Source organism: Equus asinus, chromosome X (assembly GCF_041296235.1).
Source record: "Equus asinus isolate D_3611 breed Donkey chromosome X, EquAss-T2T_v2, whole genome shotgun sequence".
Lineage (NCBI taxonomy): Eukaryota > Metazoa > Chordata > Mammalia > Perissodactyla > Equidae > Equus > Equus asinus.
Window position 1 is genome coordinate 60,059,164 of NC_091820.1, and position 25,359 is coordinate 60,084,522.

At 37.1% G+C, this 25,359-nt stretch overlaps 1 protein-coding gene across 1 annotated transcript in view; it reads right to left on the reverse strand.

The window, feature by feature from the left end:
• The window catches only part of ZDHHC15 (zinc finger DHHC-type palmitoyltransferase 15), an 82,273-nt gene that overhangs the window by 15,921 nt on the left and 40,993 nt on the right, over positions 1–25,359 (reverse strand). Inside the window, exons 6-11 of the mRNA XM_070503276.1 lie at positions 25,057–25,089; positions 24,178–24,298; positions 19,728–19,860; positions 17,671–17,797; positions 15,224–15,327; positions 4,516–4,594 (exon numbers count right to left, since the gene is read on the reverse strand). Coding sequence (XP_070359377.1) covers positions 4,548–4,594; positions 15,224–15,327; positions 17,671–17,797; positions 19,728–19,860; positions 24,178–24,298; positions 25,057–25,089 — 565 coding nt within the window. The 3' untranslated portion in view covers positions 4,516–4,547. The remainder of the gene's footprint in view (positions 1–4,515; positions 4,595–15,223; positions 15,328–17,670; positions 17,798–19,727; positions 19,861–24,177; positions 24,299–25,056; positions 25,090–25,359) is intronic.

Sequence of the window (25,359 nt, forward strand, 5' to 3'; positions counted from 1 at the left end):
TGTATATGATTTGTTAGATTTATATCTAGCTATTTAATTTTTCAGAGTTATTGTAAATGGTATTGTGTTTTTGATTTTGGTTTCCTAACTGTGCACTGCTAATGTATAGAAACACAATAGGTGTTTGTGTGATCTTGTGTGCTGTGAACTTGCTAAACTCATTTATTAGTTCCAGGAGTTTTTGTAGATTCTTTCGATTATCTATGTAGACAATCGTGTCATCTGCAAATAGGGATAGTTTTATCTCTTCTTTTCCAATCAGAGTGCCTTTTATTTTTTTTTTTCTATCCCTGTTGCATGTGTTAGGACTTTCATTATGATATAGGATAGGAGTGATATGAGAAACTGTATGAAGTTGTGGTTGACAAAGGAAAGAACTACTGGTAAGTAGCTAAGTAGGTAAGTAGTGAAGACCTATTAGGCCAGTTTAGGCTGGAGACCACAAATGTATAATCTCAGTTCTGTTATTTGTAATCAGCTGCAATCAGTATTTATAATTAGTTGTGTTATTCTTGTAGTAGTTCTCAGCGGCCTGAGTATAGAAATGGAGAAGGCAGATGGCTGGATTAAATCTGAAAGTTGGGCTTTTGCTGGCTGAGGCAATGGTATAAGTGAGATAAGAATATTGGTCAGACAGAGGTTAAAGTGTCAAAACTGGATAGACAAGGAAGTAACCCATGTACAAATTTTGTTTTTATTTATGTTTTTGGTATATTTCCTTTCAGTGTTTTTCTACATATGCAGATATATTTTAATACTTAAAAGTTTTAAATGAAAATTAAAAATGTAATTTTATAAAGTTTTCAAGGTTCATCCATGTTGCAGCATGTATTCTTTTGGTTGCCAAATCGTATTCTACGTCTGGATATGCCACATTTTATTTATCTGTTCATCAGTAGATGGACATTAGGGTTGTTTCCACTTTTTGGCTATTATGAATAATACTGTGAACATTCATGTAGAAGTTTTGTGTGGACGTATGTTTTTATTTCTCTTGGTTATATCCTTAGGAGTAGAATTGTTGGGTCATATGGTTATTCTATGTTGAACATTTTGAAGGACTGCCAAACTGTTTTCCAAAGTGACTGCACCATTTTATACTCCCAACAGCAATGTATGAGGGTTCTAATTTCTCCACATCCTCATCAACACTTGTTATTATCTGTCTTTCAGATTATAGCCATTTTAGTGGAGATTAAGTGGTATCTTGTGGTTTTGATTTGCAGTCCCCTAATGGCTAATGATGTTAAGCATTTTTTCCTGTGCTTATTGATCGTTTATATATGGAGAAATGTCTATTCAGATCCTTTGCCCATTTAAAAAATTGGATCTTCTTTTTATTATAGAATTGTAAGAGTTTTTTTTTAAAAAATTGTTTTATGGAGGTCATAATAGTTTATAACATTGTGTAATTTCAGGTGTACATTATTATATATTACTTTCTGTACAGACTAGAATTGCAAGTGTTCTTTATATATTCTGCATACAAGTCTCTTATCAGATATTTAAATATTTTCTCCCAAAAGACCACATATTGTATGACTCCATGGAATCATGGATTATACAGAAGGTCCAGAATAGGCAAATCTACAGAGATGGAAAGTAGATTAGTGGTTGCCTAGAGGTGGGAGTGGAGGAATGGGGAGTGACTGCTAATGAGATTGAGGTTTCTTTGTGGAGTAATGAAAGTATTCTAAAATTGATTGTGGCGATGGTTACACAACTCTGTGAATATCCAAAAACCACTGAATTGTATGCTTTAAGTGGTCGAATTAGATGGTATGTGCATCATCTAAATAAATCTGATAAAAATGTACTTTTAAAATTAAACTACACTTATACAGTTTTTTCACATAACTCTATTACTCTTCAAAAGAATTACTCCTAATCATGCATAATATTTTATCATAATGATGTAACAATTTATTTCACCATTCCTCTATTGTGAGATATTTAGTTTTGTTTGCAATTTTATGCTATTATAATAAATTGATGATGAATACTTGTGCAGATCTTTGATTATTTTATTAAAATACGTTCTTAAAATGGAGTTATCAGATAAAATTGTATGAAAAATTTAAGGTTTTAATATATGTTGCCAAATTGCCCTCAAAAAAAGATCTATGAATTTAATCTTACATCAGCAGTACATAAGAGCAGCTGTTTCAACATGTCCTGGGCAACACTAGGTACTATAATTTATAAAAATTGTCTGCTTTAGTGGAGAAAGTTGATATTTTGAGTTATTTTAATTTGCATTTCTTTCTATTGAAATTGAACAATTTTCACGTTTACTCTTCATAACTTTTTTGTTGATTGTTCGCAACCTTTGCCTATTTTCTGTCGTATTTTTCTTTTTCTTACTGATTTGCAAGATCTTTCTAAATTAAGGATGTTAAATTTTGTGTTATATATTTTTCAATGTTTCTTCAAGTTTGTCTTTTCATTTTGAAGGAAATATCATCTAGAATTAGTCCCTTTTTGTGTAAAAATTATGGCAATAATTTCCTTTTTATATATAAAAATTTGAGACAAAATGATAAAATATGTTAGCATTTGTTAATTCTGAGTTGTAAATAGATGAGTATTCACTTTGTCCCTCATACTTGAATTTTAAAAACTTTCAGGGGAAAATATGTATAAAATATCTAATAATTTGGACATAATTTATTCGACCATTCTATTGATAGACATTCTGGTTGTTTTCCATTTGGAGCTTTTACAAACATCATTGTAGTAATTATCTATATACATTAAAAATTCTTCATATCTTGATAAGTTTTGAAATGATTCTCCTACTCTTCCCGCCTGTGTCCCCAAACACTTTTCTGTTATTATCAGAGCATGACTCTTGCTGTCCCCACAAAATTAATCAGTTAATTTATTTGAACAGAGTACCCTGGGAAAAGCATTGTTTAAAGGCAATTTTGCTTATCTAGGGAATCATATCAAAAATATATTTATCATTTAATATTCACTTAAGGTGTTCTGAAAAAAAAAGGGTTACATGGTCATATAAGTTTGGGAAAAACTTATTCCACTTTTTGGAATTCACAAAGTTCCTTAGCATATTAGAAGTCCCGACAAGTACTGCACTAAAGACAAGGTTTCACAATCTGCACAAAAGAAAATAAGTTCGCAGGGCTACTACATCCTCTGGGAGCATCACAAAACTCATTTGCATAGTAAAAGCCTTGAGAATTCCAATGCTAAAGACAACTCTCTAATTTTGCTTACATAGGGTTTCCTAAATTTATTTCACCAGAGAACTTTTTTTTTCCGTCCAACATCTGTTAACATATCAAAGTACTAGAGCTCCATAGGATACCCATAGTAAAATGGTAAAATAGGAAAATGAGAGAGATAAACACCATGGATAACTGAAATCTAGATAATACTAGCATACAAGTTGTCTCACTTAAACATCAAACATTTCCTCAGGGTTTTGGAGAAGAAGACAGATTTAATTCTTCCCTCTTTTTAACCTTTAACTATAAGTGAAGATACACAGTAAATAGCCCAAGTCAGGTTTTTAAATGTAGTGCCACAGTAGAAAGAGTATGCTCTAAGGTTACATAGACCTGGGTTGCAATCTTAGGTTATCCACTTATTAGCTGGACAGGTGGTTTACCCTGTCTGGACTTCAGTTTTCTCATAAGTAAAATGGGAATAGTAACATTGACCTCACAGACTTGATGTGAAGATTAAATGACATAACATATATCAAGTACATAGCAAAGGAGCTTGGCATATACAAGGTCTTATGTAGTATCTATACTGGTACACAGCAGAGTTCTGTAAGGGAAAGATGTAAAGACTTGAGAACCCACAAACAGACTGATAGCCTTCTGAATAATTGCTAGCTTTTTCATGGGAATAGAATTGGAAGACTTATCAAATCAGAGCTTTGAGCTCCATGCATGGTATTTCTATTATTGAAATTCTCCTTTTAATACTGAATTACTTGGGTTTATTTACCTGTGAATGCTGCAAAGAAAAGGTTGTTTAGCTTTTCACTAGGCCAAAGAGAATCTTATATGTAAGGCCACCTGCTACTGATGAACAAATTAGTAGCATTTTGGGAGTTGGAGTGCGAGGATGGTGCTTTTTTGCCTGTGAGTGGGTAAGAGGTTATTAATTGACATAATGGAGTCAGGCAAAAAGAATCCATTGGTAATCTATATCATTTCAGAGACCTGAAATGCCCCAGGACAAGGTTTATAACTCACAGTATGAAAGTAAATAACCTGAACAGGATGCTTGGCTGTTTCTGGATAACCTGGGGCCCTTTAGCCCAAGTGAATAGTGTGAGTGTGCAGGGAATAAGGGCATCTTTTTCATTATGTTACACAGGGAAATTACGTAAAGGATTTCTGCTTATGTGAATAATACAACAGTGAAGAATTTAACATCTTGTTTGCCAGGATGAGAAGTTACTCCTTTTCTAGATCTGCTCCCAAGACTGATTCTTAGCAGTCCAGGTGGCACTCTATATGCCACCTTCAGAATACTGACCTGTCTGAGAGATGCAAGAAATGTGAAAACAGCTACGTTTCCGTTTCCACGGCAAGAGATGATGAACCTTCTGGATAATCTGCAAGGTTGAAAAGTGAAGGTGATCAAACATGCCTTTCTCTTACATGGGTGGGTATTCATTCATTGGCATATTTCCTTTTGTTCAATCCCTGGAGGCAGCAGACATCTGCAGATCTCTAAAGACTGGTTCGCTGCACCAAAGCATTTGTAACCAGTCCAGAAATTTACATTCCAAGAGTAGTCAGCCTATTGTACCATGAACTAAGATTATTTTATTTATCAGTATTATCTGATCTATAATACTGGCTGGTATTTGACTTAAGCTCAACATCATATGGCTTTAATGTAATGTTTTGGGTCTTGCTACTTACAAAATCACCCTGTCTTGCTATTATTCCACTGGACATAACTGAGATAGCTATTATAGTACTTTAGGTATTGGTGTGTCTCTAAAAATGAATGAGATATCTAGAAAATAAGAAGCTTTGGAATTAACAAGCAACATCATTTATGGTACAAATGTTTTTGTTTCCAACCTCCAGCCGTTTGGTGGTAGCAAAATACACTCTAAATCAGCTTGCTTAATGTACAGATAATCACTTTCTTTATACTCCCTGCATAATAATATACTTGGCACTTTGAGATTAAAAAAAATGTTGACAGTGGTTGTCTCTTACAGTTTCTGTTTTGTATCTTCTCCTTTATGAAATTAACGTGCCATTCAGAGTGCTCCCATAAGTGTGAGATCTGGATCTCAGAAGATAGAGGCCAGCCAAAATGGGTTACTCTTGCCACAGCAGGCTGGCAAACTCTCATGCCACTGAGTTAATGAGGCAGGTTCCAGAGATAAGGTTTCTTTCTTATAGAAAGAGTGGAAAAGTAAAAGTGGCTCTGAGAATGTCTGTCTTTAGAATTATGGTTCCATGGTGGGCACAACATTCTGTCTTGCCTGGAATCCCAGACTTAGGGTATTTTTGCCCTTAAGTCTGAACAGAAAGCAGCCGTATTGGCCTAGCTCTCTAGTGAAGGACATATAGAGAATAGTTCATGTTTGTCAAACAACTCAAAGAGAAAAAGAGACATCAAGTTCTTAAGCATACATCTCATCACACCTATACATTTCTACCAAGAAACTGATTGATAAAGTGTTAAAGGCAATTCTGGAAGTGCAATGCACTATTTTCCTTGCTGCTCCTTGCTGATGGTTGGCTGTCTCAGAATTTTGCAGGTATCGTTTGGCAATGCACCTTTTCCATAATTGGCATTTAGTATTCTGCTAAATAGGTTTCATTTACTTTTCACCACTGCATTCCGCACTCATATTTGGCACAGAATACTTCCTCTTGGCAATTATTTGAGTTAAAATAAGGCTGGCAGACATTGAAGCCTGAGCTGAAAAACCCAATCATCAACTTCTTTCATGGTTCCACTCCTGGGGAAGATTAAGCTAAGATTGTAAAGGTAGACTCATACCTGGTGAGGACTAAATTGAAAAAATGCAGATACTTCAAAAAAATCAGGCTCTGCCTAATAGAAGACAAATGCAGAATTTAGGAAGTCAATTTACCTTCTCCGTCTACCATCTGCATCTATACTGCTTTCCCCACCCTCACCTGCTCTTGCTGCTGATGCTGTAGTGATTTCACCATCAGTCAATAGATGTCTACTTGAACGAAGAACAATGTCATTTTAGTCTTCATGTATGCTGGCTTCCTTTAAAATCTCCTGTGTTCCCACATAAACCCATGATATTATGGGAAGTGACCATTAGAGTATATGTACACTTCTTTCTAGCCATTAGTTCTCAGAGATTGGGAAGAGTAGGGAAATGGACACAATATGGAATCTGGAAGAACTTAGGTTGAGTTGTGACTGCTTCATGGCTTTAAATTAGTCACTTTAACTCCCCAGCCTCAGCTTTTTCATCTGTAAAATAGGGCAATACTCTCTCACTCACAGTATTTTTGTGATGCTCTCCCTTGAATTATGAGTGTCCTCTAAGGTTGTATCCTTTACCCTGACTTTCACTTTCTCCATTTGTTTCCTTGTCCACATGGATGCATGTCAACATGGATTAGATGATTCCAAATTTTCCATTTTATTTCCTTTCCCTAGCTTTATTCTCTCCCTTGATTATCTCCTATACCTCTCATGGGTTTAATTGCCATCTCTATACAAATGACTCCTAGAGCTCTCTAGTCACTGGGACTACTCCCAGTTATTTAAAATGTCTCCAGGCTTTGATCCTTCCTCTCCATTTCTAATGTTACCACCACTCACGCAGCCATTGTTACACATGTCCAACTATCTACTGATCTCTCTGGTTCTTGTTTCTCCAAATTTCAATCCATCCTGCATACTAGTACCTGAGTAATCTTTCTAAAATTTATCTTTCACTATATCAATATCACTCAAGATTATAAAATTAATAGCTATTTCCTATTGTATCAAGTTAACAAAGCCCTCTACCATCTGGCCATATCTCACCTGTCTAGGATTACTGCCCACAACCCACAATGCCCACTCTGTACTTAGGAATGGATGGCCTCATCAGTGTTCTTGCCACATTCATGTCACACGCCTTACCTGGAATGTTATTTTCTTCTTCCTAGCGTCTATCAAGACATTACTCATCCTAATAACATCTAGCTTAAGTCCTGCCTCTTCCTCAAAACTTTCACCACTATAGCCCATATGCTTTCCCCCTTTATTGATATACTCAATGTTTAAGCATCACTACAATCACACACTTACCATGTGTACCACACAGTACTTAGCAGAGGGTAAGCCTACATTAAGTGTGTAATTGCGAGCATCGCTTTTATGGCAATGGACACATTACATCTTGTGTTAGACTTGTGTGCTTTTCCTATCCTTTCTTACAACTGCAAATTCCTTGAGGGCAGAGGCCACATTTTATTTATCTTTGTCTCCCCCACAGTACCTTGTTAGAGGTCTATCTTCAGGAAATGCTTTCTGAATTGAACTGATTAATTGGAGACCTGCAATATTTCAGAGACACATACTAATTCAGAGCTCAGGGTTGGACAATGCAGGTAAAGCAGTAAAAAATGCCTAGCTACCCAAAAGAGTAGCCCCTCCATAACCCAGTATATTATGTTTGCTGCTTTCAGGGATGAGACCTAGGATTCCCACTCTCTAGTAAAGGCAAATGACAAGTGTGAGAATAGGTTCTGGTGGTCAAAATGCTAGGTAGAGATGATAAGAGGGAGCAACTGGGTGTACCCAGACAGAGTACTTGAAGAAAGAAATCTGATTCCAGAATATGGAAGGTATATTAATAATGTAAGTTTACAGTGGCCTCTAGTATATATTTCTTCCAAAAAAAGAAAAGAGGCATTTGGTGAAAGATGTCAGGTGTGGTTATTCAGCTTGACTTCTGACTCCTCAGTATCAGACGGGATCATAGAACGTCATGCCCTGGAGCTGAAGATGGCTTAGAGATCATGGAATTGAAACTGAGGTCCAGAGAAGAGAAGGGACTTTCCAAAAGTCATACAATGAACCTAGTGGCAAAGCTGGGAAATGATTCCCGTGTCAGAGCTTTATCCATGTTTTTCCATTATTCTATTTCTGATGAAAGAGGCACAGGAACTGATATAACTTTTGTTTTTTTTTTTTTTTTTGAGGAAGATTAGCCCTGAGCTAACATCTGCTGCCAATCCTCCTCTTTTTGCTAAGGAAGACTGGCCCTGAGCTAACATGCGTACCCATCTTCCTCTATTTTATATGCGGCACGCCTACCACAGCATAGCTTGCCAAGTGGTGCTATGTCCGCACCCAGGATCCGAACTGGCAAATCCCGGGCTGCTGAAGCAGAATGTGCACACTTAACTGCTGTGCCACTGGGCCAGCCCCGATGATTGTCTTTTAAATAGACCATAAAAAGGTCTATAAACTGAAAAGTAAACAGGAGCAAAGGAAAGACACTGACTGGCTGGCACAGTGGTTAAGGGTTTGGACTTTGGAGCCAGATTCTGTCACTTACTTGCTGTGTGAATTTGAGTTTCTCTGTACTTGAGTTTCCTCATCTATAAATGGAGTTATTTAATATTTACAATTCACAAAGTGATTATGACTCTTAAATGTGACAATGCCTGAAAATCACCTGGCACATAAGAGTCATTCAATAAATGTTAGTTGTACCCTTGGAATCAAACAATCATCTATATGCACCATTATTTTGCTAGAGTTGGAGAGAATAATGAAATAAAGGAGATGAAGTCTCGGACTTCAAGGAGTTCCTATGCAGTCCCTTACCATCCAAACTCTTTGGTGGCACCAGGTTACTTTCTTCATCACTTAGCTTGAGGGTCTCGTGAATTACTTATGACTTTCCTTGTACCTTTTGTCTCTTCATTCCTTGCCATCAATCTAAATCCTATCTAATCTTTAAGACCCAAATTCTACCTCCTCTGTAAAGCCTTTCCTGACCAGCCGTGCCTACGGGAATCACTCTCCTTTGAATTCCTGTAGCATAAACTTTATGGTTTTACTCATTTGGTCAACATCATATCCTGTATTGTGTTTTGTTAGGCAACTTTTCACGTATGTGTCTTATCTCCCCAAATAAATTTAACAGATGTTAATTTCTCCCTCTTCTCTCTCCTTTTCCTATATATTCTTGAACAGCCAGCCAGACATCCTCCCCCAGAATGGTACTGCCTATTATATTGTAGGCATGAGAGAAGAAAGCCTTTCGGAAAACAGTCACTCACCTAATCATCCCAAATGTGTAATCATAAGTATATGATTCGTGGAAAGATCAGGTTGGTAAGATGTTAGTATAGCCCCATGTATCTTGAATTTCTATATAGAAAGCTGGTAAGAAAAAATTGACTGAGGGGCCGGCCCCATAGTGCAGCAGTTAGGTTCACATGTTCCCCTTCTGCGGCCTGGGGTTCACCAGTTTGGATCCCTGGTGCAGACATGGCACCGCTTGGCAAGCCATGCTCTGGTAGGTGTCCCACAGATAAAATAGAGGAAAATGGGCATGGATGTTAGCTAAGGGCCAGTCTGCCTCAGTAAAAAGAGGAGGATTGGCAGCAGATTTTAGCTCAGGGCTAATCTTCTTCTTAAAAAAAAAAAGAAAACTGACTGTGACTAAGAACTTTTCCATAGTTGGCCCTACCTACTGACACTATGCATGGGAGTAAATAAGGGCAATTTGGTGCCCCTGAAGGAGTATATTCTTTGAGGTAGAAAGCATGAATTTAACTTAGGACCTTGCTTAAGTCCTGTGGTAGTGTCTTAAAGTTCTTCAGGCATAATCTAGAGGTCTGGTTAGGCCCAATGAACTAAGTGATAAGGTAATTTTTTCTTCATGCAAGATTTAATTGCTACCTCTGACTGGGGGGTGACTGCACAGAATATCACTCAAAGATGTTTCTAAAAAACAAAGCTCTTGATGTGAAAGGCCTCTTATCTCAGAACCAGAGCACTTATATACAGGATGTACTTGGAGGGTTTGAGTTCTGATAAAGAGAAGGGCTCTTACAAATCTCAAAAGGTGTGGGGATTAGAGCAATGTCTGGCATAGGATGGGAGTGTGCTTTGATAGGAGTATCACTTCATTATCTTCCTAAAAGAACATTTTCCTGATATCATAGCCTTGCTCAAAGACCATCAGTAGTAGTAGTTCATCATCTGTAGAATAGTGTCCTTAGTCTTGTATCTAAGGCTCTGCCCAATCACACACCAATTTACCTGCTGAATTAATCTAACAATTATCTTCTATGTGCAACCCTATTTTGCAAGGGTTGCAGAGAATACTGAAATGAAGGTGACAAGGTCTCTAACTTCAAGGGGTTTCCACCTAGTTCCCTACCATTCAAATTCTTTGCTGGAGCTTGGCTACTTTCTTGGTACCCTCTTCACTTAGCTTGGGGTCGCATACATTACAACCTGTGACTTTCCTTGTCCTTTCTGCCTCTTTGTTTCTTGCCACCAATCCAAATCCTATCTAATCTTTAAGGACCAAATTCTACCTCCTCTGTAAAGCCTTTCCTGATTAGCCCAGCCCATAGGAATCACTCTCTCTTTCGAATTCCTAAAGCACAAAGTTTATGGTTCTATTTATTTGGTGAATAACATATCCTATATTGTGTTTTGTTAGGCAACTTTTCAAGTATGTGTCTTATCTCCACAAATAAATGCAAGACTCTTGAGTTCAGAGACAATAATGTATAATGCCCCTTATGGGTCTAATGTCACACCCTTAATATGCTGTCAACAAATACTAGTTTATTTCTTCTGTTATTTTTCCTAATGGATGATTTACCATGGCAGCAGAAATTACCAGACTGAAAATAAACCAGAAACCTCTTCTACCTTGAATAGTTACTCATGGTCTCATACAAAAAAAGTTTTACTCAAAGAAGTAGGAAATTAGGCTATATTTAAAACACTTAACACAAACACTTCAGCTAGCGTCTGAAGTCAATGTTTTTCTAGATAAGTGTCTAGCATTTGACAAGTCAGAGATTAATTCTTCCAAGCCCTGGTTATCACCGATACCAGAAGATTGTATTAGAAAATTAAGGCAAAGTTTTTTGTATTATAGAGATTTTTTTACTTTATAAAAATATCCCTTCTGGGATATACTCTTTTAAAATTATCAAATTAAAGAGTTAATTTTCAGTCTCATTAGCTGGAGATAGAAAGCAATTTTGGTTAGTTCAGGAAAGCTCAGTTCTTCTTCTGCTGGCTTCTTGTAAAGTGTTGTTCTTGTCATAGTTAGTGCATTGATATAGAGTAACTGGAATATGCCGTGCATAATTATTGTGTACCCTAGGACTTGATCCTGACCTGGAGCTCCCTACGGAATTCTCAAACCAGGCTTCTGGAAGAACTGGGTAAGACGGAGGAAAGGAACTAGCTTTACTTTCCTTACTACGAAGTAAAGGAACTAAGTCTAACGGATAGAGGTCATGTAATTACAATTGACAGATGTTAACCTTAGTACTTTTATCAAAGCCAAAACTGAGTTCAGTCCCTGTGAGATGACCACAGAATAGGTGTTCTTGGCAGTATTTTTTGAAGACTTCAATCTGTGAGTCTGGGCTGGGGAATATTGCAAAACAGATTACTATGAGTTTAGGTTCATCCTACATAACAGGGAGAACTGGGAAGTTCCCTGTAAACTCTGGGACAACTTTTCTCCGGAAGCTCTGACTCTCTCTATTAGGGTTAAGTCTACACTCTTACGAAGTTTCACGGCCGCCATCCAGGGCTCAACTGACTTGCTTCTCTTACAGCTTGGGCAAATTCATACCTCATGGGAAAGTGTGTAGGAAGATATTGTCTGGCCAATCATAATATACATTATTACATAGTTCCCTATTGGGCTTCTCTGTTGGAGGACCCCAACAAGAGGACTGCAGGTGACTCGAAGCTGCTTATTTGAGTCACTATGAAAACAAATCTCTCACACTTTCTTTGGTAAAATCTTGCAGAATAAATTTTCCTAACAAGTGGGCTATTTTAATATTTACCTTAAAATATTTCTGGATGAAAACCTCTCCAGAGCAAGATAATATCATTCATTATTCAATCAGTGGTGTTGACAAAAGAGTTACTCCCTTGCATGTGGAAAAAGCCATTGCTCTGCTGTTGGAGTCTTTGTCCATGTCACTGTTAAGTTCACTGCCTAGAGAAAATCACTACCTGCTCTGAATTCCAGGGATGCTGTATCTTAAATAAATGTCCATGATCAAATAGTTCAGCAACTAATCTGAAAGGGGTGATAGTTGGAAAATGGCATAGGCTCTGTTACCTGCTGAAACCATAAAAGGACATAGAGCATTTAGAAAGGCACCAGAGCCATAAACACAAAAAGAATATTGAGAAATCACCTGTATGAAAAATTATTAAGGAACTAGGATTATTCCCCCTGAGAAGGCTGAGGGGGTTCTTTATGGGTTTTGCATACAGGCAGACTTTGACTTACAGCAGTTTGCATTTGAGAATCACCCTGACAATCACACCCATCTTATTATTCATGACATATATGGCAGGCAGGGCCATAGATGCCACCCATATTTGGAGGAAATGGATTCCAATTTTGAATAGAGCAGAAAGACTTATATTGCAATCTCTAACTCTTTTTATGCAAACTACAGAAAATTAGTAATGAGTAACAGAACAGATATCTCTGCATCATTTCCTCAAAAAGCTTAAATGTAGCCCGAAGTCTCTGAAAAGACTTTTAAAAGATGCCTGTTAAAATCTCCTCAGAAGAATATATTGATTTGTCACTTTTGATTTGCACATTTTTTTCTATGCATTTGTATATTAAACACTTTACTGTAAAAATATCATCAGAGAAGCCTATTTAAATCTCTTGACTTCATAAAAGTGTTTCTTTGCCTAGTACATTGCTGTACTAAAATAAGGCAGGGATTTCAAAGAAGGCAAAGACTTTAATTAGTTGCTGACTGTGAAATTACATTTTTACTTAACACGTTACTGTTTTACCATACTTTATCAATTTATATACAATTTAGAATGCTTTGCATTACACAATGTACATCATTTATAGTAAACTAAATCTTATGTTTTGGGCAAGAACAAACCTTGATATTATTCCTAAAAGAAATTAGGTTCAACACACATAATTTTAACTTATAGCACCTTTATCAGGAATCTAAGTTGTTAAAAGTGCAAGGACTATTTGTATATGACCAGTTATGCACAGAAAATGGAGGCAACTGAGGATAACACAGAATCAACTGGATAAACAATGCAGTATGAGAACTTGTGTTAGAGAAAAGTACAGTTTTCTAATAGTTAAATTTGTTAGATACTGGAATGGGTGATAAAGGAGAGTTGTGAAAACTCTGTCAATCGACTTAAGAAACCTCATATATCTGGGACGGCATGGTGGTCCTGCTAAAGCTACAGGCAGCTTATAGTCTGATTTTACAATGTATGTAGGAAGCAGTTGAACGTATCAGGTAACAAGACGGCATCCAATCACACCACTGTGTCTCATATGTATTTGTTCAAAGGACAGACATAGAATTGTATAGAAAGAATCCAGGATTTGGAATCAGCGTACCTTACTTTAAGTTCAAGTTCTGCCTCTTTCTTGCTATGTGATCTTGGATGAGTTACTTAAAATCTCCAGATCTCAGTTTCCTCAATTATAACATGGGATGGTATTAATAAAATTGCCTACTTAACCTGGCAGTTGTGAGAGACAAAGGATATAAAAAGTATATGAAAGTACTTTGTAAACTATAAAACGGTATACACATTTTTTTAATGATTGAATGTTTTTGAAAAAGTCTGGAATTGGAAACCACTTCAAGAAAATAAGCTCTTTATAATGTAGTGCTATATCCATACTCAAAGTGTTCCACTTGCCAACACAAGGCTCAGATATGAATAGTTTTTTTTTCCATTGTGGAGATATTTCAAACCAGGTTAAGATCCTATAAGTCTCCGATTTCTATTAGAGTTTGGGTTTCTCAATACCAAAATAAAAGTTCTTATCACTTGTAATTGCTGTGAGTAAAAGAAACACTGTTCAGAAACACCGACAGCTGAAGAAAGGTAGGTCAAAATACAGTCAGAGTTTCAATAGAGTCAGCAGGAGGAGGTAAAGGAGTCGCTTGCATTGAAGTTCTTTAGGCTGGGCAAGAACTCTTTCCTTTTGTAACTATGGATTTTGGACTGTTTTGTTTTCTTTAGTCCTATTAACCTGCCTTGTTGTAAAACTGGACTTCCAGGGAGAGAACCTGGGCCTAGCTACTCTAACTGGGTGAACATTTAGAAATGCTTGTCTCCCATCTCTGGGCCCCACTTCAATGCCTTTCCATGTCCTCATTCAGCCTCATTCACCCCAACTACAGTTTGTGACAAGTACTACAAGTTCCCACTCAAAATTTCTGTCAGCTATTGAATTATTGGGACCAGCCGCTAAAAATTACTCTTTGATTCCTGGAATTAGCAACATAGACAAATGTTGGAGGCACAGTAGTAAGCAGAGCATCACACGGAGACAAAGAATAGGTGGCAAGGAGGGTACATGGCACGAGAACTTAACTTTGAGCTCTTCACAAAAAATCTCAAGACGATCCAATAATCTGGTGGGAAAATGTGGACGGGCAGTTCTGCTTCCTTATTTTTCCTTTGCTCTTCTGCCTTTTAGAAAAGTAGACCACATGCATGTGTAGGTTTGCCCCCATATACTATCTTTTTGTGTGTGTGTATTTAAACCATCCTAACAGAGAATAGGAAGGAGATTTTAAAGAAAACTTAACCAATGTGAATTAATCAGAGTAGAGAAAGGTGATCTGTTGCCTATTGATTGAATTAACTCAAGCAAAGCACTGTGAGTAACCAACTGGCAGGTTGTTTACAAACATTCATCAACACTGTTTTAGTTTCCTTATTCATCTGATTGGTTATAAATCATGGTATCACAAAGCTGGAAAGGAACCTCCCAAGCTGCTGTCTAATCCTACCTAAGCCACCCATATTTGCTAAACAAATCTGGCCATACTTGTTCTTCTCTATCCAAAGGGCAATTATGAGGTTAACATGCTTATATAGTCTTTCTGGACACTATTTTCTCACTACACTACGTTGGTTGTGTTAACATGGTCTTTATCAGTGCTTGGTCTGCTGGGTGGAAAAAAGACTTCCTTCTGAGCCTACTTACCTCGGTTGTCATCCTCATTGTCTTCCCAGGGCTCTTCATTTGCTAGCAATGGGTTCTGCGACTCATTCATAGACCTCATAGGGAAGGAGTGTCCATCACCAGGGCTGGTGGGGAAAGGAAGACAGTGAGCTCTTGCAGCTGACATAGACTTTTTATGAAGGTAATAATCCTATTGGGAATATGGAGGGGGCTCTTAGCAAGATTTTAAACCATTTAACTTATTGGTTAAAGCCATGGTGGAATAGGCTCTCACAATAGCATCATTTAGTTGCTGTATTGCTCTCAATTTCTTTTTTTTTTTTTTTGGTGAAGAAGATTATTGCTGAGCTAACATCTGTTGCCAGTCTTCCTCCATTTTTGTGTGTGGGACTCCACCACAGCATGGCTTGATGAGCAGTGTGTAGGTCTGTGCCTGGGATCTGAACCTGTAAACCCCGGGCTGCTGAAGTGGAGTATGAGAACTTAACCACTGTGCCAGCAGGATGGCTCCTCAATTTATCTTGTTTGTTTGTCTGCATCAGACAAAAACTGTTTTTGTTTGTAAGCACCTTCTTAACTTGCTCCCCACAATGCCCATTATGGTAATATGCACACATAGCAAGCTTCATAAATATCTTTTAATGAAGATGATTCCAATTTATATCTCATTATCTTAATGATTTGGTTCTAAATTTTCAAGAAAAATTAGCAGATTCAAAATCAATGAATAAAGTGGAGATAAGCTGCTGTGAACTGGCTTGTATGGCAGAAAGGTTATTACAAGCTGGAGGAAAGAGCCAGAGTGAGGCATCTCTAAGAGTATAGATTCTGGGGGAAATTATCCGTATGTGGGATCCACTTTGAGGATATCTATGGTAACTTAGGGCCACCACCCTGGTTAATCTCTGGTCACTAACAGATGGAATGCACTGGAGGAAACTGAGCTGGCCCTGCCTAGAGTGGGTTACAGTTTGAATATTTGAGTCTGTATATCTCTGAATGCATTCCAAATTTACATCTGAGTGACTTTTGGATTATTCATTCAATATTACCTATGCCTTTTCTCCTGTTCACAAATGTGGTTAATTGAAAATTGACAGATTTTGTTGATAGTTCTCTACAGAGGATGTAAGTCTACTGATTAGTAAGTAAATGGGCTTTGATTTTTGCTTTTGTTCCTTATTCCAGAGAAGACTCATCTTAGACCCCCCTTTGATGTAATCATAGTGTATGTGTATTTGTGTGTGTACATGTGTGAGTGGGGTGTAAATAATTGCTGGTAACAGTTATTAATCAATATTTCCTGCAGACACAGTTTTGTCCTGTGATTTATAGCCAGGATAGTAGGATATACCACAACTCTTATATATATGAGCCTGTAAAACACTAACTGGTGTAGAGGAAGTACCAGGGCCATGAGTGAAGGGGACGAGAAAATTTTTCTTAATTATCACCCTACTCCAACAAAGTTTCCTCAGTTAAATGAACAAATGGATGTGTCCCTGTCTGAGGAATGGATCTAAAGGGGGCTGCAAGAAGCCTCCAAAGAAGCTTTGCTCCAGAGCTAGTTTAGTTGATGGCAGCTCAATCTGGTTCATGAAGTCACTCAGAGGACACAAGCTCATCTCTTCTTCACTGCTTTCCTTTCACTCCGATTGCAGTTCTAAGAATTACCTACAATCTCTAAATGAATCTTTTTTGTTCTTGCTTTTAGTTTTAATTTTTTCTTCATAAAAGTAATATAAGCATTTGACCCCAAAGTATGAAAAATGGAGGCAAGAAAAATAATTTCTAAGACTATTGCCGTTACTACTTATAGCATATTTGGGGTATATTTTCCCTCTGTTGTTTTTCTTCTGTGTGTATTTGTACATATTTTTAATCACAGTGCACATACCATTTTGAATTCTACATTTTTCACTTAAAATATAGTAAGCATGTCCCCTTATTGAGACATAGTCTTTATAACCATTACTTTTGACTACATGATATTCCATCCAGTGGAGATATATATATATACACATGCACGCACACATATATATATATATGTGTGTGTGTGTGTATACAGTCCTATATTGTTGGATGTTTAAGTTGTTTCCTAATTCTTGGCTGGAAATAATGCTGTGATGAACATCTTTGTACCTAGTTTGTCTCTGTCTTTAGGATAGACTCCCAGAAATGGAATTACTGAGACAATGGATACATAGATTCTCATAGTTTTGGATACACATTACCAAATTCATTTATAAAAGAGTGGTACCAGTTTACAGTGCCACAACAAAGCATGAGAATGCCAACTTTATTATACTCTCTCCTCCTGATTTGTCTTTATTAACCTAGAAATGAAATATTTGGGGATTAGAATTTTACATTGAACTGATACCTACTGCATACTACCGTCAACATTGAATTTGCTACTTCAAGGCATGGTCCAGCATCACCTTCTTTCATTGGTAATAATTACCTACCTCGACCCAATAGGTATTAACCAGAACTTCTTGTTATCTCCAAACACCTGCTGGATATTTTTGATGAAGCCAAGGTTGAACCCATTTTTCTCTGGGCCACTTGTAAACACTGGAGTACAGAAGGCCTCTGTGGCAGGGTAGGGGAGTTGAAGAAAAGAGGAAGAAAGCAATAAAGGAACAAATTTCAGGACCACCATGATTTTACAGTTCTCCATGAATGTGACTTGCTTCTATAGTATCTTTTTGCTGTGAGAGCATAGGCTCCTCATTTTTAGTTATTGCTAAATTACTTGGCAAAAATCAGTTTAATCACTTAATACAAAGTAGGTTTGCTATTACATACAAAGAATCAATACCTTCTTTTTTTTAACAGCTTATTCTTCCTGCCACTCTCTTCTAACCTTCAATCCACCTGCTCCTTTCTTTTTTTTAAAGATTGGCACCTGAACTAACAACTGTTGCCAATCTTCTTTTTTTTCTGCTTTTTCTCCCCAAATCCCCCTAGTACATAGTTGTATATTTTAGTTGTGGGTCCTTCTAGTTGTGGCATGTGGGACGCTGCCTCAGCATGGCCTGACGAGCGGTGCCATGTCCGTGCCTAGGATCTGAACCAGTAAAACGCTGGGCTGCCGAACCAGAGCGTGTGAACTTAACCACTCGGCCACGGGGCCAGCCCCCAATACCCTCTTTTTTTAAAAAAAAAGTCAGAAGAAACACATGATGTAGAAATAATTAAGCAGCCATGGGGGTAGTATTTTGTACTGCTGCATGTAAGGAATGAAAGAACAAATTTACACAGCAATTTGTTTGAATCAAAGTGGCAACAACAGCCAAATGGTCTCCATCTTTAGAGCTGGGACCAAAGTAATGACACATAAAGAGATGGTAATGACATTGATTTCGTTTTGAAACATTTCAGAAATGAAGATGTTCACACTGAAGACTGCAATGTAAGAAACTGAGTTTTACTCCAGAAAAAAATGTTAATGGGTGAACTATAATCACCTCAAAGACTATGAAGAATTGGACCATGTTACTAGTGCACGTTATTTTTGGACACACATCCCATTGAGCAAACACTTTCACTATTGGACTCTGGCTGCATGTGGCCATTTCCCACTTGTTCTTTGTTTTCAGATTCTGTTATCATGAAGCTTTTGGTACTTTTCTACTTTGCAGCTGACCTCAAAGCCAAATGTGCTAATCTACCATGCTAGCATCTAAGTGCTACGTATATATTTGGTTTAGAAAATGAGTGCAAATACTTTCTTAGCTGTTAGCATTATTAGCAAAAGAGTTCCAAAAGCATAGAGGCTTTTGCACTAAACTTTCCTCAAATCTATCCTAGCTAAACATTAGACACTTTCTCCTCATTCCTCATGCATTGATTTGTATACAATGTAAATGTTTGTTTCAGCATACATGAAAAAAATTGTTGTACTGGAATTCATCAAAAATATAGTTCTCCAAATAACAGCCCAGAGTCTAAAGGACGGAAAAAAATGTTCATTTCTTGTACTCATTTTCTAGAGACTCACTTGTGCAAAGTGCATATCTCATTCCCACAGTCTCTACACAGCTTCTTGATGACTGTAGATATTTAATGATTTGTTGATTTGGATTCTTTCCCAGGACTCTGTCTTTGGATGTACTCAGTAAATTAGATTCTTCTGTCTTTATTGACCTTCATCTCTCCCTTTTGATGTTTCCTTCTGCACTGATTCTTTCCTTCACTTCCTCAGGTGAACAACTTTTAGAAATTTTCTGAGCTGTAAATCTAGGGCGCTATTACCCAATACGAACTATAAAGAACAATGGTCATTTTTGGTTTTGTGTGAGGTTTCATTCACTAATGCTTTCTTTAGTCTGTAAGCTTTATTCATTATGGCTCTCTAGTTTGGTAAAATGTGTTTACATCTGTCTCAGTTTGGACGCAAAGAGATGTCACTGCAGCTAAAGTGCTTCACTGCAAGTTCTTCTCTGCCTTAGGAACAATCCACAGGTCACTGTCATATACATCAGTATGTTTTTTTCCTAGTCTTAATATCCAGTCTTACCTAAAGTGGTTTTGTTTCTGCTGACAAGCCAACAATGGTAACCAAAGAGAATCACAAGGCTGACAAAAAACATGCAGGCCACAAAGAGGAGAAAGAGGACATGGAACTTAGAGCGAACACTGGGCAATTCCCCCTAGAAAAGAAATAAATAGAAACAAAGAATTAAATTGGTAAGGTTTGGCTAGTTTTTCCATATAGGTTAGTACTTTTTTCATACGTATAAAATATCTAGGCGCAATTTAAAAACAAGATTTTGTAAAATTTTTACAAGACAGTTCTTTTTACTGATGACCATACCTCATTATGGATATGCTTTCAACATACAAATCCTAAAATGGATCCTTGTTTAAGCACAAATCAGTGTAAAATAAAAGTATATAATGTACTAGTTATAAAAGGGTAATGTGAAAAGGGTATACTCAAGCTGTAATTGGTATGCAACCTCTTATAGCTTTTACGCCACTTTGTCTGCAAATTATGAATCATTGGCTAGAGGCGATCTTGAGGTCATATGGTTCATCCTCTTGTCTCAAAGTGCTTTATTCTGGAATACTTTACATGTCATGTTTTCTTGGACATATGTGTGTTGAAAATGTCATGATGATATATGTAGGAAGTTAAAACACATAGATAGAATTTTAAAATGTTCTACCTATAAGTCATGACCTGATTTTAAAGCTACTGCATATTTTGTGTAGTTGTTTTTCACAGCTGAAGTAGAATGTGCTGGTGTATTACATCCTGTGGAAGAGCTGTTCAGATAGTAAAGTCAGGCAGGATTTGACAGGCAACTGTAGAAGTAGGTAGCTAAAGATTTTTATAGTTAGCTAGGACATCTTATTTTCCATGTGGTGCCAGCTTTTTTTTTTTTTTTTTACATGTAGAACCTAGATCAGAATGAATTTTCTAAATTTTTATAGCATGCACAGCATGTAACATTTTGTCTTTTGAAGAGAACCTTAGAAAACATTTTCAATTTTGGAGTGAGCAGTTGGGAGAATGACTTTTCTTTATTTCCTCCTTTCCTGTGTTGATCATTATTTTGGGGTGCTAAATTGCTTTGAAATATTTCCAAGTCCTCTTGAGTAATAAAGCTAAAGGTGATTCTTGAAGTGGACCTTAACGTTAGGATCTGGTTCTACTCCAGTTTGCAAGGAGAAAGTTAAGGCTTAGAAACACTTGGCAAATTCAGATAGTACATATTATTTTCTTCTCTTAGAGGTTTTCATTCATTTTGATGTAAGGAAATACTGGGAATCTTCCAGAGTGTATATATTTGAAGGTATGAAGATAAGGGGGAGTAAGCCAGTCAGATGCTTTCGGCTAAGGGATAGCTTGGGTGAAATTTGCATGGGGGCAGGGCACCCCAGGAATAGCTACCCTACGGACTTCAACCTTCAGGAACTTTTATCTGAAGCTCCCTTTTAAAATGATCCCTCTATAAAATCTTGGCCTAAGCACTCAAACTGAATTTGACTGCTTTTTGATTTGTTTTGTTTTGAATTTATAGGAAACTGTATATATCACTTTGAGGTGGTTTTTGCCTGGCTGGGTTCTTGCTTTCATAATCTCTACTTTTTGAGTCTGTTTTTTTCACAGCTTTTAAAGCTTACATTTATTTTACTTCTTATCTTTCATGTTTAAATGGGCAACAGGAAATGGCTAGGCAAGAGAAACTGATGTAAGTCAGTTCACACCCTGGTTAGCTGAGCTGGCAGTCTTTCCTTCCCCTAATTACTCTTACAGAACTCTCTTCCATCTGCCAAAGCATATCTACTGTGTTGTCCTTTGATAAAGTCCTTAATATTTAAGCTTTTTTTTTTTTTGTTAGAAGAGGATGACAGCTCTCTGTTCAAAATTACCTTCTCAGGAGATAACCAAGCTAAATTACTCAATGCAATAACCACCAGAAACAGTTCAGGGAATACTGGTAGAATACTACTATTATCTTGGTTCTAAAATAATTCATAGCCTCTGTGAGGAGATTCATGGCCCAGTGTGGGAGGTGTCTATTACTATTTTTTTCCTAAGGCAAAGATCAGTTTCCTATCCAAGTAGCCACTCTTTAAGTTAATATTGAGAGAAGAGACACGATCTGATGGTCTTCTGAATTCCTTATTCCAAAGGAGCTGGAGCTTCTCCATAGTAGGACCTTAATGAGCGGTAGGATATGGCTCAGTGTTTAAGATCACTGGACTTAGGGTCAGACAGGTTCAAGTCCTGACTTTGAAACTTACAAGCTAAGTGATCCTGAGCAAGTCACTTAACCACTATGAGCCTCAGTTCTATCGTCTTTAAATGAGACTAATAATTCCTGCTTTGTCGTCTTCACAAGGTTATAGTGAGGATAAGATGGGATAATAGATATGAAAGTGTTTTGAAAATGGTACAGTACTATACAAACGGAGGTTACTGTTCTTAGGAGCACAGTCTCTTTGATACGTGGCTTTTAACATACATGGCAGTGTTAACTCTTCATTTTAAGAGGAGACTCAATTTAAACTGAGAAAGCCATTCCTAAACCACACCAAAGTGCTCTCTGGCTGGAGAGACTGTGAAGAAGCATTTCTCTGAACTGTCAATGCCCTTTTCATTATGAGGGCAAGCCAAGACAGGTTTCCTTGCCTCTCATCTGTCAGGCATGAGCTAGTCTATCGTGGAGAAAAAATGAGGGAATAGGAAAAGGACTAGGCTATGTTCACCCCTGATATTTCTTGCGAATACTGGAATGTTTTTGGTGATTAATTCATGTTCAAATATTATCTTTCAAGAGTAAAAACAGCAGATAGTACCTGGCCACCTGGCTGGCATTGTGGTATTTGACTATTGGCCAACTAGGAGGGCCAAAGGCAAAATGTGTGAAATGCAACATCGTTTACTCTGTTATGAGAGTAAAGGATGGTTCTTAAACAGCAGTCTACTGTGTTAAGGACCAAGTAAGGTCTGTAGTGAAGACCCAGGCTGACACTTTCTCTGCTGAATTGGATGCAGTAGAGTTTCTTTACCTTCAGGATAGTAGCTCAGCGTGTGAATGCAATGCCAAACAGGTCATAGAAACCTGAGCAATAGATAAAAGATCCTGTGCTGTGGAAAGTGGCCAAAGAAAAGACACTAACATGGTGAAGCATTTTGTATTTGGGGAAAATTTATGAGAAAACTTCATTTCTGCTTATACTTTTGTATCTTTGAGTTGAAGATTTTGATATCCATTATATAATTCCTGATTCTTAACGTTATTAAATATCTGAATTGATTAAGCAAGTTGAAGGGAGAATGGAAAGCACAAATCATTATAAATTTCTACACTATATTTTCTACACTAGTAGGGATCAAAGCACTAATTAATAATTTAAATATTCTCAGCTATTTAGTTCCTCACTGCCTTGTCTCTCCTTTTTTCACCAGTTTATTATAATCTATAGTCTGGTCACAGGATTCACATTTTCTCCCTACTGCTTTACCTCTCCACCTGAGGTGAGATATTCCTCTTGTGCAATTCCTAAAGCAATTATTAGTAGCTCTGCTCGCATCCCTCTTTTGCTATTCAGGTTCAGTTTGGGCAACACTCATCATGGAAGGTTATGATGTCTTAGCAACTGTATTGAAGCTGTGGGGAAGGGATGTCTTCTGGAGTCCATTGGCGTTAAAAAAAAAAATGTCACTATACTTTGCCAGACCCTGTACACATATGCAAACTGAAAATCTGCCTTCAATTCTTTTGGAAATAGGTGGGGTAAGATTGATATCTTCAAATAGAAGAAAGATGAAAGTAGGAATTTTTTTGGATTTCATTATAATTATTGGAATCACATTTTGAAAGGTAAAATACCTTCAACATCTATGTCATTTGCTCTTAGCAATGAGCCAGTGAGGCAGGTAACAGAGCTAGTATTAGAACTTAGTTCTCCTAATTCCCAACCCGGTGTTTGTTATACAAAGTTCAAATACGACTCCCCATTTCATTTTGGTCACATGTGAAGATGAGTCAATGAATCTTTCTGTTCTATAGGAATTTTGCAACTCTCCTTTGAACAGGGAATTAGAAAGTATTTTCTAACAATGAGGGAGTACTTTGTTAGCCTTTTTCTTAGGAAACTAGGGATTTAGAATTAGTTTCAACATTTTTTAAATCTATAATTGGTAAGAAGTGGATTTTTAAAACTTGACTAGAGAAGTACATTGTAAAGAATCAGTAAGAGTCAAGAGGTTAAGTTCCTGAAGGCCTTAGCAAGATTCTCATATATGATAGAAATTTGTTTAACTGGAATCTTTAAATAATAGTCTTCTAAGTCTCAGAATACTTAACACAGGTAACTTTTGGTGCTTTCCCTTCTGGTTACTTCAGTATTAGCTATTTCAAAATGTAAAAAAAAGAGAAAATAAACAATGTCACAGACTGGAGTAGGCATGTGTTGGCTCTGGGGGGAACCTTCAGGATTTTTTAACTTACTCTCCAGTATTTGATGAAATAGCTGAAGACTGTTGTAGCAATGTACAGGCAGTAAAGAACAGAATAAGCTAAGAACTGAAGGAAGAATTTGTAGTTGGAAAATCCAATGCAGTTGTTAACCCTAAAAAAAAAGAAAAAAGAAAAACTAATTTGAAATCAGGACCCACTGATTGAGAATATACTGATACTTAAGTGAACTAAGCAATGGAAGTATGTTACTCCTGCTGCTTCATTATGTGTTCTGTAGAAACTCAACAGAAACAGAAGTCCCTTAATAGGAACAGACTGGTAAAACAAGTTCACGTCTCACTTATTTCTTCTTTCATTTATAGGCACAGAGACACCTGGCCTACCTAATAGTTCTGGAGTTGTTCCTGACACACCCAAGCAAAACTGGATCTTTGATGCTGAAAACATATTACAATCTCAGTACACTTAGTACACTTAGTACCGTGTGACATGTGCTCTTTGTAGTTAGATGGTTTAAGACTGGTCTAGGTCAGACAAACAAAATTTGGAGAAGACTTGCTGAGGTTAACAATCTAGAATATTTCAAACATAAATACAGCTAAGGATAGAGCTGAATTGTATAATATCAAAGAGGAGAGCCATTTGCGCTCTATTCCATTACTATGCCCAATTACTAAAGCTAATGGACAAGAGACTATTGGCTTTGTGACCCTGAGAATACATTACCATAGCTTTGGTGGCATATTTATTCTTGCTTTAAAATGTTATGCCTCCTCTTTCCCCATACAAATACAAAGCCCAGTGAATTATGGTAGCAGAAATAGGCATGTTACAACTATGCTTAGGAAACTAGGCATACTAAAGAACTTTGACCCTTTTAGAGGAGAGAAATGAATCAAAAGGACATACCAAGGGCAATGATGGTCCATTTTTAATACGCACCTACAAAAGGAACAAAATACAATATAAGTGGGGCTATGGGAATGAAGCAACACCTCATAATTGAACTAAAGGTCTCAACAATATTTTTACATGGTACCAGTCCACTCATTCCTAGATTTCCACTATAGCTACTCCAAAACTATTGCGTCCTTAGTTATTCCTAGGATGAGCCAATCACAACACTTTATAGGATCATGCTGGCAGCAAGTTACATGCCTAGAAGTCCAACCTTTAAAGGGATTGGGATCCCTAGGATATTGATACAGAGAA